The sequence below is a fragment of the Miscanthus floridulus genome, chromosome 19, assembly GCF_019320115.1.
Source record: "Miscanthus floridulus cultivar M001 chromosome 19, ASM1932011v1, whole genome shotgun sequence".
Classification (NCBI taxonomy): Eukaryota; Viridiplantae; Streptophyta; class Magnoliopsida; order Poales; family Poaceae; genus Miscanthus; species Miscanthus floridulus.
Window position 1 is genome coordinate 115,374,954 of NC_089598.1, and position 15,093 is coordinate 115,390,046.

At 49.5% G+C, this 15,093-nt stretch overlaps 4 protein-coding genes across 7 annotated transcripts; 2 read left to right on the plus strand and 2 right to left on the minus strand.

Moving 5' to 3' along the window:
* Positions 1–312: 312 nt before the first annotated feature.
* On the minus strand, positions 313–7,224 carry LOC136527857 (3-hydroxyisobutyryl-CoA hydrolase-like protein 3, mitochondrial). Of its 4 annotated transcripts, none has more exons than XM_066520708.1 (10): positions 6,938–7,224; positions 5,588–5,689; positions 5,197–5,249; positions 4,191–4,325; positions 4,006–4,102; positions 3,459–3,588; positions 3,122–3,300; positions 2,539–2,669; positions 2,156–2,257; positions 313–849 (listed from the first exon to the last, which is right to left on the minus strand). In XM_066520708.1, the coding sequence occupies exons 1-10, from the start codon at positions 7,182–7,184 to the stop codon at positions 751–753; spliced, it is 1,275 nt and encodes a 424-aa protein (XP_066376805.1). In that variant the 5' UTR covers positions 7,185–7,224; the 3' UTR covers positions 313–750. The 4 variants fall into 4 exon arrangements, with proteins under 4 accessions (XP_066376805.1, XP_066376806.1, XP_066376803.1 ...); XM_066520709.1 differs by having other exon boundaries at positions 2,539–2,666; positions 6,938–7,223; XM_066520706.1 differs by lacking the exon at positions 5,197–5,249 and adding an exon at positions 5,397–5,461 and having other exon boundaries at positions 6,938–7,223.
* Positions 7,225–8,741: 1,517 nt separating this feature from the next.
* On the plus strand, positions 8,742–11,127 carry LOC136527112 (cyanidin 3-O-rutinoside 5-O-glucosyltransferase-like). The gene has a single exon (XM_066519731.1). The coding sequence runs from the start codon at positions 9,434–9,436 to the stop codon at positions 10,853–10,855; it is 1,422 nt and encodes a 473-aa protein (XP_066375828.1). The 5' UTR covers positions 8,742–9,433; the 3' UTR covers positions 10,856–11,127.
* A 131-nt stretch (positions 11,128–11,258) lies between these two features.
* Positions 11,259–12,292, plus strand: LOC136527113 (anthocyanidin 3-O-glucoside 5-O-glucosyltransferase 1-like). The gene has a single exon (XM_066519732.1). The coding sequence runs from the start codon at positions 11,263–11,265 to the stop codon at positions 12,046–12,048; it is 786 nt and encodes a 261-aa protein (XP_066375829.1). The 5' UTR covers positions 11,259–11,262; the 3' UTR covers positions 12,049–12,292.
* Positions 12,293–12,413: 121 nt separating this feature from the next.
* LOC136527111 (UDP-glycosyltransferase 75C1-like) lies at positions 12,414–14,053 on the minus strand. The gene has a single exon (XM_066519730.1). The coding sequence runs from the start codon at positions 13,973–13,975 to the stop codon at positions 12,530–12,532; it is 1,446 nt and encodes a 481-aa protein (XP_066375827.1). The 5' UTR covers positions 13,976–14,053; the 3' UTR covers positions 12,414–12,529.
* Positions 14,054–15,093: the final 1,040 nt, after the last annotated feature.

Below are 15,093 nucleotides of genomic sequence, written 5' to 3' on the forward strand. Positions count from 1 at the left end.
AACGCCATCCTTTGACGGCTAAGCAAACGTAACCAAGTGCCAAGAACAGGGCACCGCTCGTTCATGGAAAATATCAACTCCCTCCACGTGGCCATTTTTTTTTCCATCCTTCAAGCGAAGCAGATAAGCCAACGGCATCGGTTTATCATATATCCAAAAGATGGACAGGGCATGCTGTTCAGCAAAACGGCAGTGACTTAAAGCCGAAAACGAAAAGTTCCCAAAAAAAAAATCCGAAAACGAAAGCGCGTACCTTCGCCGCGGCCGGCCCTGCGTCAAGCCCCCGGGACATTGGTAGGCCTTGCAGAAGAGTTTCTTGTGACATTTGCCATAGTATATTCATATAATATCTGAGCACGTCAGTTGTACACTTGTTCTAAAACACGCCTTCAAATCTGCTGGCCAAACCATGGTTTCCGTATCCAGTTATTATTACACTACTCACATCAAATTACATGTAATACAAAGCTCTGCCCAGTGACAAACGCTTCTAGAGCATTTAGCCGAGTCACTCCTGGTACCATGGCCGGAATATTCTAGCGGAAAACAGGGGAACCATACTGGAGACAGAAGAGCAGGCAACAGACCTAGATTCTCATGTGCCCTTTCGAGAAAATGGAACCACTTCAGTTAGTTTATGAAGAAACAGTAACTGTTGGTTCTGTGGGCATCACATTTCTGTTTTGTAGATTATTATTGCACTACCAATAAGAAAACTGATGTTCAAATAGTGGCAGGGCCATGGAAAGTTTACACACTCAACTCAGCCTCAGCAACTAATGGCTCAAAAACTGATTCAACCTCGCCCATATCTACTTCTTCCAGAGTGGCTGGATTCCACTTCGGATTCTGCAGAGTGACAGAAAAATTCAATGAGAAGTCAACTCCTTTTCACTTGATCATCTTGGTTAATAAATGCAACCGACCACTATATTTGCATAACATAAACTATCAAGTTAGTTATGGAGATAAAACAAATGTCAATCCGAGTTGCACCATGGTTAATCTAATTATCCGTTTTGCCACCAATTGCACCCAGTTTGCAAGACAGGAGTGAATAGTACGGCTAGCCCTGTACATGGACTGGGTTTCCCGGCTTATGGCTAGTTTGCAAGTTGCAACTAGCACGGAGGACAGGCTGGGTTGGTCTCCGCTAGTTTCAGAGCAGATTTGATTTGCCGCTGGGTTGGACTAGTCCTAGTGGTTTCAACAGGTTCAGGATGGGTTTCACGACCCCACTGCCCTGGACTGAGCGACACCAAGGAAATACCAGTTCCTGTCTCATGGCCAAGGTCGCCATAGATGTCAGCAACGCAGACGATGCCGTGGAGCTTGCCTAGAGGCGTTTGACCAGGGTCAAGTGGAGCTGTAGCCTAGGGGCGCATCCGGCCACACATGCTCCATCTCCGTCGTTCATCAAAGCATCTGGTCAGGAGATATCAAGCATGTGTGGCAGTCATGGGTGGGGTTAAGGGTGTTGGAAAGATCTCATACTTGTTGGAACTCAGAAGACTTCATGAGTGGCCAGGAAGAGGAAGATCCAAGAAGAATTAGGAAGGGACATCTAAGAGGATGCAATGGAGGAACCTAGACTCAGGAAGAGGACAGGTTACTTGGGTAGAACAAAAACGGATGGAAACAGACGAGAAAACCGCTTAACCATTTCCGTTTCCGTATTCGATCACCATAAACGGGAATGGGACCAGGATAGCCAGGAATGAGATACACTGGAATATGGAAACGAACAAATACAAATGGGAACCAAAAACTACTTCCAAAGATCATGACATGGCTCGATGTGCCTAATCGGCATGTTAGGAGACTTGTTAAAGTGCCTCACAGGCTTCTTGATGCCCCTCAAGACGACTTTCTAAATTCTTGAACTAATATTTGTTGTGAAGACCAAACGTTCAAAGGTTGCTACAATAACAACTGCTAAAGCTTATCCTGGATTTCGTAAATACAGGTCTATCCGCCTAAAAGTGGGATCCTGCAAAAACGGACAGGAAACACCTCATCCCACTTCCTGTCCAGTTCCCATATTTTTTCGCAAATACAGAAACAGACAAGATAAATGTAGAAAACAGAATGGGACGGGATGGGATTTATCCTTCTTGGATTAAACAATTTAAGGAAAGAAAATTAGATAACTTGCCTGGTCCTTGTCAACTAAAACAGCACGTACACCTTCAACAAAATCATTTCTAACCGATGACCTCAAGGCAATGCGATATTCCAATTTCATAACACCAGCCAGCTGAAACCTCACCAAACACCAGAATTAGCAATACCGATAAGTGGTCCATGAACAATTGAAAATGTTCAGCCCTAGAGGATACTAGATTCATAAAAAAAGGGCGTACCTAGTGCAGAGAGCTCCCGCTCTGTGCGGGGTCTGGGGAAGAGTGTCAGTGGCAAGCCTTACCCTCGCCTGTGCAATGCGAGGAGACCGCAACTCGAACCCGGGACCTTCCGGTCACAGGCGGTAAGACTCTACCGCTTGCACCAGGCCCGCTCTTCAGGATACTAGATTCATACCTTAGATAAATAGTGTTCACTAGTCCCATACGCTGATGCAACTTGAGAGAAATGCTTCTGTGTTAAACAAATAGAAAATGGAGCGCCTTTCTCAATTCCTGCTAAAGCTTCATTGGCCCATTCTGCCACTGCAGCCACCAGAGAAACAATTAAGTGCATAAATACAGATATCCCTTCTTAAACCACCATTGGATTAAATTCTTACATACTCCCTTTGTCCTAGAAAAAGTGTCAGCTATGGGATTTGTGCTAGTCAAACTTTCTTAACTTTGATTAGGTTTATAGAAAATATTAGCAACATTTATATCTCTAAATAAATTTATTATGAAAATATATTCCGCGATTCATCTAATGATACTAATTATGCACCATAAATATTAATATTTTAATATATATTTGGTCAAAGTTGATAATGTTTGACTTCTTGAAAAGTGAGGATGACACTTTATGGGGCGGAGGGAGTAGCACAGAGAAAGTAGGGGCATTTTTTAACAATCAAAACAGTTGGCATGTAAGTGTTTAATACATCAGTTTTGCCAAGGTGCACTAAAAGGGGTAAAAGGGAAAGCTTCATAGCAGGTACCTGCAGCATCACCACTTTGACTACATTTCTTTAGCTCTTCCACAGATTCAGCTACTGATTTATCACGACTGAAAGAAGAAATAATATATGGCAAAAGCTTTTCTAGTTGTGATTCAGACTCTGGTTCTTTCTTGTATCCTGTCAGAACCGACTCAACGTCTCTATGAGGATCATTGGTGCTGCAAAATAAGATCCGATACCATCAAAAGCTACAGATGTGCCAGCAAGCGTGATGAGGAACAAGGAAACAGAAAAAAAAAACGGAGAAGTTACTGATACCATATATTGATTTTGAAAGTATTTAGTTTTTGTCAGCAAGTACAGATAAGGAACATACAAGTTAGCACTCAGGAGGGATTCCTTGAGTGAACCCAAATTTGCAGAAGGTACATAATGAGTACCAAGGCCTATAAACATAGCATCAGCAGGTGATGATATCCTTTTTCCAGTAATCCCAAGGTAAGCTCCTGAAAAAAAACAAGGGTGATCATGAAAAGGAAAATATGTGTAAATATATTACACATACAGGCGAGGTGTACCCGATTGGGAACAGCTAGCTTCTTAAATATTTTGGAATAGTAGGGAAGGCCACAACAATGTCACGACTCAAGACTCATTATTGGTAGGACGATCAATCAGAACAAAATAATGATGATGGCTTAATAACATATTAAGATGATTAAGAACAGATAATTAAGTCTTATAAGCAATAGCAAAGATAGTAGAGAGCAAACAAAGCGAAACGGTCAAAATACCAAGAACTAAATAGTATGTGCTTTATGATATTATATATATTGGAAAAGAATATCCTAATGAGGAAATAAATAGCATTAGGCCTTACTTTATGAATTGATACAAGAAGGGGGAAATTACAAGGAGCATACCAACTGCACCCCCTCCTGGGGCTTTTGCACCAATGTAAGCAAAGCCAACATCTGGGAACAGGCCAATAGCATTCTCAGGCATGGCTAGTAGTGTCCTCTGCAATAATGATACACCAAGCAAGATGAGTATTCAGAATTTATATAATGAAATTACAAAACAAACATAAATTGGAGTTAAAAATTGCCTCAGTAATAATGTGGTAGTGGCCATGCCCTGATAGCCCAATTCCAAATCCCATTGTCACTCCATCCATCAAGCATATATAAGGTTTTGCATACTCATGTATCTTACAAATCAAGGAGTACTCTGCTGTGAAGACCTGAAAAGCATTAGGGTACTTTTTAGTGATCTATGTGATATAAATATTTAAAACAAAGGAATGCAAACTACTTTCAACCATCATTGCAAAACATCTACCCAGTAACATAAAATGGTAACATCATGCCAAAGTTTAAGATCCCAGTAGTGGAGGTGGCCTCTGGAGCAGAAATTGTTTCAAACCCTCCTAAATTGTTCCACCTAACTAATTGACCCCAACAGTCAACAGGGGCCTGGATTCATATGTTTGTACATGGTACAACTAATTGCTCAAATTCAATTATAAATTAAAAATCAATTTGATATTCAATTTTAAATTAAAACACAGTATCCATGAATAAAAACATAACATCAAATTACTCCAATGATTGCACACATACAATAATATTTCATTTCTTGAAAGGGTTGTGAAATTCAAATTATATACTTCCTTTGTTCCTAAATATAGTTCACTTTGGTTTTGTCCTAGCTCCTAAATCAAACTTCTCTAACTTTGAATCTTTGACCAAGTTCATAGGAAAATGCAACAACACCTACAACATCAAATCAGTTTCGTTAACTGCTCCATGGAATGTGCTTTGAACTTTTGGTAGTGCATTTGTTTGAACGTCTATAACAGTATAACCTAATATATTTTTCTGAAAACTTCATCGAAGTTGGAAAAGTTTGACTTAGGACAAAATCGAAGTGAACTATAATTTGGAATAGAGGGACTTCCAATTTGTCCATTCGAACAGGAGTTACAATTTCAATACCAACATTCTACAGTCAAAATTTTGAGAAGGTAGCAAAAGTGACCATATCACCAATTCATTTTAAATTTCACAAGGGCATGCTATGTCCAGGAATGCATTATCATGCTATAGTTAGACCTCTATTATATCTGGCATGGTGCAATCATTAGCAAGTCTCTTCACATCCCCACCTGCAGTTTACACTAAGCACTAGTCACTGTGTGTATAAGTTTCAGTAAAGCTACAACAAATAACATCATGATATAAACTATTGAACAAAAAGAAGAGATAAAATAGCCATGATAGCAAAATCAGATTAAAATGGAAGCAGTAAAGACCTTTTGCACAAGTGGTGTGTTTTTGTCTTTTTGTATTTCCGCGGCCACCCCCTTAATATCCATCCCTGCATTGGCCATGAATCATATTTGAAAGCATTTCCAATGCTCCGGAAATGAAAAGACAGATCACCGTGTTTGACATCGATTGCTTAACATACTCGTAAAAAGATAAAAAGAAAATTAAGAATCACCTGCTGAGAAGGCACGAGAAGAGCTGCTTTCCACAAGAATACACTTGACACTTGGATCTGTTTCCCATTCATCAAGAAGTGCCTTGTATCTAACATCCATTTCTGCAATCATGTTATAGCCGAAATATGTTACTGGAGCTCAAAAGGCTATTAAGCAAAAGTTCCAAGGGAAGAAAGATGTAAAAAGGACATCTAGAGGAGTAACAGAGTAGCAGGACATCTTATCAGAATTTGTATTATCAACTAGTAAAATACAGCTGTGCACATGCTTTGAGTGTAAGCCATCCTCAACATATATCCCAAATCAGAGCAACCCCAAACTTTGTACTGTAGAACATGTCCAGAAAGGGGTTAATCCTCAAGCATTGTTTTTCTGCCAGCATTTTGGCGAGTAGAACAAATGGATAACTAGACACAGGTTCAAACTTCAACAAGAAAATATACAACTTTTTTGTATCTTATACAAATTAATGTTAGTGTACGAAGTTTACACAAATCATCTTGCGTCAGGGTTAGGTTTACACAAAAGGGGTTGAATAAAAAAGTAGTGATGTTATTGAAACACTCAAAATGATGTCTCTTTTCTTTGTTAGGGTTTTATGCAGTAAACAATATTACAACTATACATAAAAAGGGCGTACCCAGTGCAAAGAGCTCCCGCTCTGTGCGGGGTCTGGGGAATGGTGTTAGTGGCAAGCCTTACCCTTGCCTGTGCAATGCGAGGAGACCGCGACTCGAACCCGGGACCTTCCGGTCACAGGCGGTAAACAACATTACAACTATACATAGTTGTATAAAAAGTGCACCTTGAGGCTTGAGCACCCAATTTAAGGATGCATGAAATGCAAGGGTTTTGCAGATCATAACAAAATCCAACAATCATAACAAGGACTTCAGATAATGTCAGCCTCAAATTTCATGTCGAATCAAGTGTCGATTTTCAGATTTTAACATCTATTAGCACATGGTCACAATACAGATTCTCCATAACATGAATTAATTTAGGAACACGATTGGATGATAGATTTGAAATGAGTCACCCCAGCCAAAAACTTTCCTTAGCTCTACGGTATTTTTAGCAGCAAAAAAATCGAACCGCTGCCTGATCCCGAAGCACTAGCACGAGTATATAAACTGAGCTAAACATCCGCGCACTACACCAGTTCGGTACGAGCTTCAAATATTTATTCAACAGCTGCGTAACATCTATTGCTCCGCAGCTTAACAAGCTAGTATAGATCGCAAAAAACAGTACCCGACTTATAGAAATCCCTGCCCAACCTATCGCTACTCAAATCACGCCTTGAGGGTCCCCCGAGGTCAAATAAGAGCAGGGAGGGCGATCCTCACCGAGGTTCATGGCGTTGAGGGCCTTGGGGCGGTCGAGCGTGATGACGGCGACGCCGTTGGGGAAGACGCGGCCCTTCACGAACTCGTCCGCGGCGGTGGCGGCCATGGCCGCGAAGCAGCGGACGAGACGGAGCGGGACGAAGGTGGGGCTCGGGGCTAGGGTCTTGGAGGCGGCGGTTGAGGAGGCGTGGAGGAAGGATGCGGTGGAGATGACCGCGGGCGGGTGGATCCGGAGGAGAGCTCGCATAGCGACGTGAGCTGACTGATGGCAACACGAGACTGCAACTTTTGGGAATTCGTGGGCTCGTTATTCTTTTTTTATATGGTTAATCGGAGGGGAGTTGAACGTCCGGGTATGGCTCGGTTCATCTACCATCATAAGCCGCCTTATAAGTTTAGTAAAGTATTTTCTCTCTTAACAAATTAATCGTATAAATCAGTATAAATGGTTTATAGACTAGACGAATAGAGCCTACAATGATTAGGAGCAACAATACAAAGTTGCAGTTGCAGATTACAAAAGGGATACAAGCAGCTCCTTAGGGCTTCCCCATAGCTCTAAGTTAGCGTGCTACCTCAATCACTATGGTCATGTTCGGCTTATCCATATTCGGCTTGTTCGGCTTCTTTTTTCAGCCGGAACAGTGTTTTTCAGCCAGTTTCAGCCAAGTTTCAGACCAGCCAACTGAGCCTATATCAGCACTGGATGTCTAGATCACAGCGCTGGGTGATTTCGCAGGTTGGTCAGAATAGCCTGCAGAAGAACCATAGGCCTCATCGGAAAAAAAGTTAGAAGCATCAATTAAAGACTTAAAGTTTGCGTTGTAGAGAAGAGGGACACCAATACTTAGCTTGAGACCACATCAAGTTGAGAATGAAGAAAGCTATGATGGGAAAAGACTCATTTACCTGAGTGCCCGTGTTGCGAGATTGGTGTCTCAAATCACCCTCGTCTATGTGTCCCATGCTTTTTGACTGATTGCAGGTGCTCTTAGGCAACAGCTCCTTAACTTAAGACGAGTACGTTAGTGTTGTTTTAGATAAGTCTTACAGTGTGGCAATTGTGGAAGACACTTTTCCCTCTCTCTCCAATACATCAAACCAATATCCCTCTATCTAATTTAGATGCAGGAAATCCATCAATTAATGCCTATGTTGGTGTGTGATGGGCCAAAACTATTTTGTGATGTCTCTGTGCTCACAACCATTTCCAGGTTGCCATATTTGGAACATTGGACGCCTTGGAGTCTAAAGCCCAGGCTCTCTTGCTTGGTGCCAAACTTCCTGCTGCCTTGAATTTGCAGGTGGCCAACATGCTCACTATTTGCCAGCTGCTTGCCTCGTCAGTGCAGTAAGATTCTCTTTGCGCCAGAATCTAGGTCATTGGTCTTTAAGGCCAATCGTCGCAGAATTTACTGAGACATCAAGAGGAAGACAGTTCTCAATGATAAAAATCAAAAGAGAAGCAAATAAGACTGCTGATGAACTTGCAAAGTGAGCAAGGCAGGCTCTTCCAAGTTCATGACTTTTTTTCTTGTCAGGTTTTAGACCACTCTTCTCATTGTAATGCGAGATTAGCACTTCAAAACTTCTTTTGGGGGATATTCCTCCCAATCTTTGTTCTCTGCTTATGATGAAATGAATATAATGTTTTCCCTTTCAAAAAATATACAATTTTGTGATAAAATATAAGATACAACTACAAGATACATGCATACTTCGATTTTTAATACTAGCCGCGCAACTTGCCAACCGGCAACTGATAGTTTTGCTTAAGAAAACAAATTCAAGCATGCAACACATATAGATTGTAATGCAGGTGACATATGCTTGCTGTCGACGGAACGCACACGATCAACCGAAGGCATGCATGATGCATGTGGCAGAATTTCTCTCCAAGACAAGACGAGTATCGACGGTAACTCAACCGGAGAAATGCACGTACACAGCCAGGCAACTAGCTGGACGCAATTGACAGAACGGGTGCGCTGGCTGCCGTCCTAGAGACGAGTAGACGAGGGAACATTTGGCACGCACGAGGACAGGGACGACACCACCGATCGGTGATCGGCAGCCTCCCTCCAAGGAGAAGGAGACGTCTCTCCACTTCGCCAAACGATGACGCAGGTAGCTGTGGAACTGACGCGTACCCTGACGTTTCGTGGGTATGGCTGATTGGCTGAACGCAGCTACAGCTGATGGTTTTTGTATCATATATATAATATCCATATATGGACCGAGCGGGCAACATCGCTGTGAATCGTGGCGTTTTCCCGTTTGTTCTCTTCTGATGAAATCGTCCTACGACCAGAAAGCATCAAAGCAGGCAGGATCGATATACATCCAAGGCACGTGCATCAACGATTAGTCCGCGACCGGCTACCGCAGCATCTACTCGGGCACGGGCTCGTGCTTGCTTGGCTACTTGTGGCGGAGCTCGGGCCACGCAGATGACAGACCGACAGACGCGGGCGCGCTAGCTAGTGAGAGTCGGAGATGTCGTCGCCGCGGCAACACTTCCTCGTGCTCACCTTCCCGTTGCAGGGCCACATCGCCCCGGCTCTCCGCCTCGCCAGGCGGCTGCACGCGGCCGCGCCCGACGCCCTCGTTACCTTCTCCACCACCGAGGTCGCGCACAGGCGCATGTTCCCGGCCAAGCCCGACGACTCCGATGAAGACGACGGACGCCTCGAGTTCCTCCCGTTCTCCGACGGCACGGAGGCCGGGTACGTCCGGAGCCCCGACCCGGGCTCCTTCAACGCCTACATGGCGTCCTTCCACGCCGCGGGCGCGCGCAGCTTCGGGCAGCTCGTGGACGCGCTCGCGGCGCGGGGCCGCCCGGTCTCCCGCGTCGTGTACACGCTCATGCTCCCGTGGGCCGCCGACGTCGCGCGGGAGCGCGGGATCCCGTCCGCGCTCTACTGGATCCAGCCGGTCGCCGTGTTCGCCATCTACCACCACTACTTCCACGGCCACGCGGGCGTCGTCGCCGAGCACCGGCACGACCCGTCCTTCGTCGTGGAGCTGCCGGGCCTGGCCCCGCAGACGGTCGCCGACCTGCCGTCCTTCCTCACCGACTCCACCGACCCTTCCGACTTCTTCCACAGCATCTTCACCACGATCCGCGACCTGATCGAGACGCTTGACAAGGAAAGCCCCAAGTCCACCGTCCTCGTCAACACGTGCCAAGAGCTCGAGGTGGGCGCGCTCGCCGCCGTGGGGACACAGGCACACGACGTGCTCCCCGTCGGCCCGGTGCTCCCGCCTGGGGATGACGACGCCAGCATCTTCGAGCAGGACGACGACGCCAGGTACATGGAGTGGCTCGATGCCAAGCCGGCGAATTCCGTGGTGTACGTCTCCTTCGGCAGCCTGGCCACGATGGCGAGGGAGCATCTCGACGAGCTGCTCCGGGGCCTTGAGGAGAGCGGCAGGCCGTACCTCTGCGTCGTCAGGAAGGACAACAAGGCCGCACTACTCGCGGACGCCGAGACAAAGGTTGACGAGGAGCTCAAGAACGGCGTCGCGGTGGAGTGGTGCGACCAGGTGCGGGTGCTGTCGCACGCGGCGATCGGGTGCTTCGTCACGCACTGCGGCTGGAACTCGGTGCTGGAGAGCGTGGTGGCGGGGGTGCCCATGGTGTGCGTGCCCCGGATGTCGGACCAGCGCACCAACGCTCAGCTCGTCGTGCGCGAGTGGCGCGTCGGCGTGCGCGCGAAGGTGGACGACGGTGGCGTGCTGCGAGCGGCGGAAGTGCGGCGGTGCATGGATGAGGTGATGGGGAATCTGGAGGCCGCCGCGGAGGTGCGGCGCATGGCGGAGGAGTGGAAGCAGGTAGTGACAAAGGCCATGGGAAAAGGAGGGTCGTCGGATCGTAATCTCATGGCGTTCGTGGATGGCGCGAGGAGCGCCGTCTGAAGATTGGCCTGTGTTCTTTCTTTCAGTGACAAAGGACATGTTGACTGCGGATATTGCGGGCCTGCTTGGATTCGTTGCCGAAGATTGCATCAGGGCCAGGCGCCTTGCCAAGAAGAGAAGTAGGAAATGATATTTGATCTCTCCACCGCTTAGCTCAGAGATGACGGCAACTAGTAGTAGCATAAAAAAACTGTCGCTGTCGTCTACCATACTCTGTCCATATATGATTTGGATTTATGGTCACGGATATGCAACGTCATTTTATGTTTTGAGATTTTGTTGTAATTCTTTTGCTAAAGCCATCTTGGAAGCAGCTTCGACAATTCCATGACCATACACATGCTTGACACAGCTACCGGCTACCGCTAGCTCAAGCTAAGCCTCAGTCAGACGGGCGAGGCTCCGAGATGTCATCACCGCGGCCGCACTTCCTAGTGCTCGCGTACCCGCTCCAGGGCCACATCGCCCCGGCGCTGCGCCTCGCCAGGCGGCTGCTCGCCGTCGCGCCCGACGTGCTCGTCACGTTCTCCACCACCATTGCGGCGCACAGCCGCATGTCCCCCGCGGCCAAGTCGACGGACGATGGCGAATGCGGCGCCCCCGAGGAAGACGGCCGCCTCGAGTTCCACCCGTTCTCCGACGGCACCGAGCGCGGGTACGCTGGCGGGAGCGACGACGTTGCGGAGTTCAACGCCTACATGGTGAGCGGGAGGCCGTACCTCTTGGTGGTCCGCAAGGACAACAGAGCGATGCTCGCGGAAGAAGCCGACACGGAGCTGGAGCTGGGTGAGCGTGCCAAGAACGGCATGGTGGTGGAGTGGTGTGACCAGGCGCACGTGCTGTCGCACCCGGCGGTCGGGTGCTTCGTCACGCACTGTGGATGGAACTCGGTGCTAGAGAGCGTGGCGAGCGGCGTGCCCATGGTAGGCGTGCCCAAGGTCTCGGAGCAGAGCACCAACGCGCGGCTCGTCGAGCGCGAGTGGCGCGTCGGCGTGCGCGCGCAGGTGGACGGTGGTGGCGTGCTGCGCGCGGCCGAGCTGCGGCGGTGCGTCGAGGATGTTATGGGGGATGAGACGGAGGTGAGGCGCATGGCAGCGGAATGGAATCGCGTTGTTGCGGAGGCTATGGGAAAAGGAGGCTCGTCGTACTGTAATCTCATGGCATTTGTTGACGGTGCAAGGAGCCGCTCTTGAAGGGTGACACGTGCCTCGGCCGTCCGTCGGAATTCAGTCGGTGGAGTCATGAACTGTTTGTCATGTGCTGTCAGCAGCACTCGAAGAGTGACATGACAAATGACGAACTGTGATCGAGCAAAGCTGTCATGGTCCCGGGAATGTACTCACTGTACTCAGAAAAGCTGTCATGGTCGAGCAACTGCCCAAGTGATTGTTCCCAAGTTCAAGGATCACTGGATCTGCGGTGCTCGCACTGAACTCACTTGCAGCTCCATCGAAAGCCTGAAACAGGCAAACGGCTGTCCTCCGTATTGCAGGGGAGCGGTGCGAGTGAAGAAGAGGAAAATGCTTTTATGAATTTATTAAGGAAGCACAGATAGATGGACCAAACACGCATTTTATTTTTATTGACAAGTTTCTTCTGCACGAACAGTGGAAATGTCCAAGCATCGTATGCACAAATGTTGCAGCAATCTCGTGCCCCGACGTGGCTGGTCGATCAGGCATCGCCCCCAGCCGTACCCAACGCGAACGCTCGGAGATTCCTCTCCGACGTCCCGCCGCGGACCACCGCCTCACGCGTCACTTCTCTCCAACAATCAGACTGCGCCCGGATGGCCGCCGCGGCCTCACCGTCGCCCATGACCATCTCCACGCACCGCTGCAGCTCACCTCGCTCGACCACCCCTTCGCCGTCCGCGCGCGCGCGCACGCCGGCGCCCATGCACGCGTCCACCAGCCACGCCACCGTAGGCTGGTCCGTCCACTGCGGCACGGCCACCATCGGCACGCCCCGCGTCACGCTCTCCAGCGTCGAGTTCCACCCGCAGTGCGTCACGAAGCACCCCACCGCCGGGTGCGACAGCACGCGCACCTGGTCGCACCAGTCAACCACCATCCCCTGCGCGCCGTCACCGTCGGCCGCGCTGCTGCTGTCCGCGCTCGCACCACCGGCGCCGGCCTTTCGGGCCACCCACAGGTACGGACGGCCGGTCGCCTCCAGGCCTTTCCTCATCTCCTCCTCCTGCCGCCTGCTTACCGGGAGGATGCTCCCGAACGACACGTACACCACGGACCGCGCCGGCCTCGTCTCCAGCCACTCCATGTACGGCTTCGGGTCGTGGCAGTGTAACAGGTCCGCGCGTGATGACGTAGACACGTCGTCCGGCGGCACCACGGGACCGACGGCGTCGACCTCGAACTGCGGCACCGCGCGGAGCGCGTCAGGCTCCAGCGCGTCCAACGTGTTGACGAGCACCCTGGGCTTGTGCTCGTCGAGAGACAGGAAGAGCTCACGCACCATGTCGAGCAGCATGTGGTGTCTGTGCTCCGGCGAGGTGATGGACACGACCGACGGCAGCGCGTTGGGCTTGAGCGGCGGTAGACCTGGCAGGGCGACTGTGGCGTCCGGATCGAGGCCGTTCGCGCACGCGGCGAGGGCCGCGTCGTGGCCGTGGAAGTAGTGGTAGTACACGGCGAACACGGCGGCCGGCTGGATCCAGAAGAGCGCCGCGGGCACGCCGTGCGCGCGCGCGACGTCGGGCACCCACGGCACAAGGAAAGTGTACACCATGCACGTCACGGGCCGTCCCCGCGCGGCTAGGCGCGCCACGACGGCGGACAGCGTCTCGCGCCCCGCGGCGCTGGCGCGGGCCCTGTACTTGCCGGCGTCGTGCACCGCTGGGTTGAACCCGTCGTCGAAGCCGTCGGAGTAGGGAGCGTGCAGCACGCCCGCGGCGTCCACGGCCTCCTCGTCGGGGGAGGCCAGCGACGGGAAGATGCGGCGGTGCCCGGAGACGGCGGTGCAGAAGGTGACCCGCGCGTCCGGGTTGGACGCCATCACGAGGGCGGCGAAGCGGCGCGTCGGGTTGATGTGGCCCTGCATCGGGTTAGTCACGAACAGGAAATGCTGCTGCTGAGGGGGAGGTGGGTTCTCCATTGACATTCGACTGGTGCAGAGGAAGAGGAACTGGTAAAAGTGATCTATGGCTGGTCTAAACTGCAGGCTGCAGCGGTTATACTATCAATAAATAAATAAAGATCACTTGAGTATGGTTTCAGCTTGGCGAGCAAGGCACCCACTTATTATCAGAAATACTATACAATACACATGTATTCTAGAAAAAAAAACACATAGATTTTTTCTCTCTCTCTCCCTCTCTCCCTCTCGTTTTTTTCCACCGGGCTGTCCTGCTGCTGCTGTCCGATCTCGTGATCCGACGGCACGTACGCACGCCGTGCGGTTGTTTTCGCGGCGTCATCGATCAGCGGGTGCACGCTGGATCAATGGTGACACCGGAGTCGCAACAAAGGCTGCAGATTAATAGATGTCATCGACGGCACGTGATCGTGGCCACGGAAGGACCGTGGCGAGCCGGCCGTCCCGTCCAGTGAGAGGTGCCGATCATCAGCAGCTAGCCAACGCAAGTTTTTCTCCCCTCCCTGATTAATGCGGCAGAGCTCATTGATTAATGATAGCCAATTTGTTCTTTTATCCTTGCATAGAAAAAAATTATTTCTTGTAATCTGTGGATTTATGATCTTGTGATTTGTGATTGTCTGGAGGTAGAAGAAGGTCGAAGGTAGAAGAAGACTAAAAGTAGAAGAAGGATAGAGGCTGTTGGATCTTAATTCTATGATAAAAAAAATTTATGTGTTAAAACTGCATAAAATACATGGTTGTTAGTGGTGGCGATAGTCAAATCCAGCTTGGCAACCACGACACCCACCTATTTGAGCGGCGATAGTCAAATCCATGATTGGTGGCCCAAGTAATCCGTACAATGTAGTGGAGAGGCCCAGCAAGGCTTTGGTGGTGTGCACCACCGCTATGGTCCAGCAAGGCGTGGTGGTGCCCGCATGTCGGCGAGCAGGGAAGGTTGTAGATGTAGTGCCATGGAGGGTGAATCCAGTGGCGGACCCAGGATTTAAAACAGTGGTGCCCGCACGCCGGACAGGGACTAGTGTCCAGACGTATGAACGCTAGCCACACGGATTCATATATCTTGCTACAACATGAGTAATGTTCTTGTGACAACTCTATTCGCTAGGATTGGGAAGATA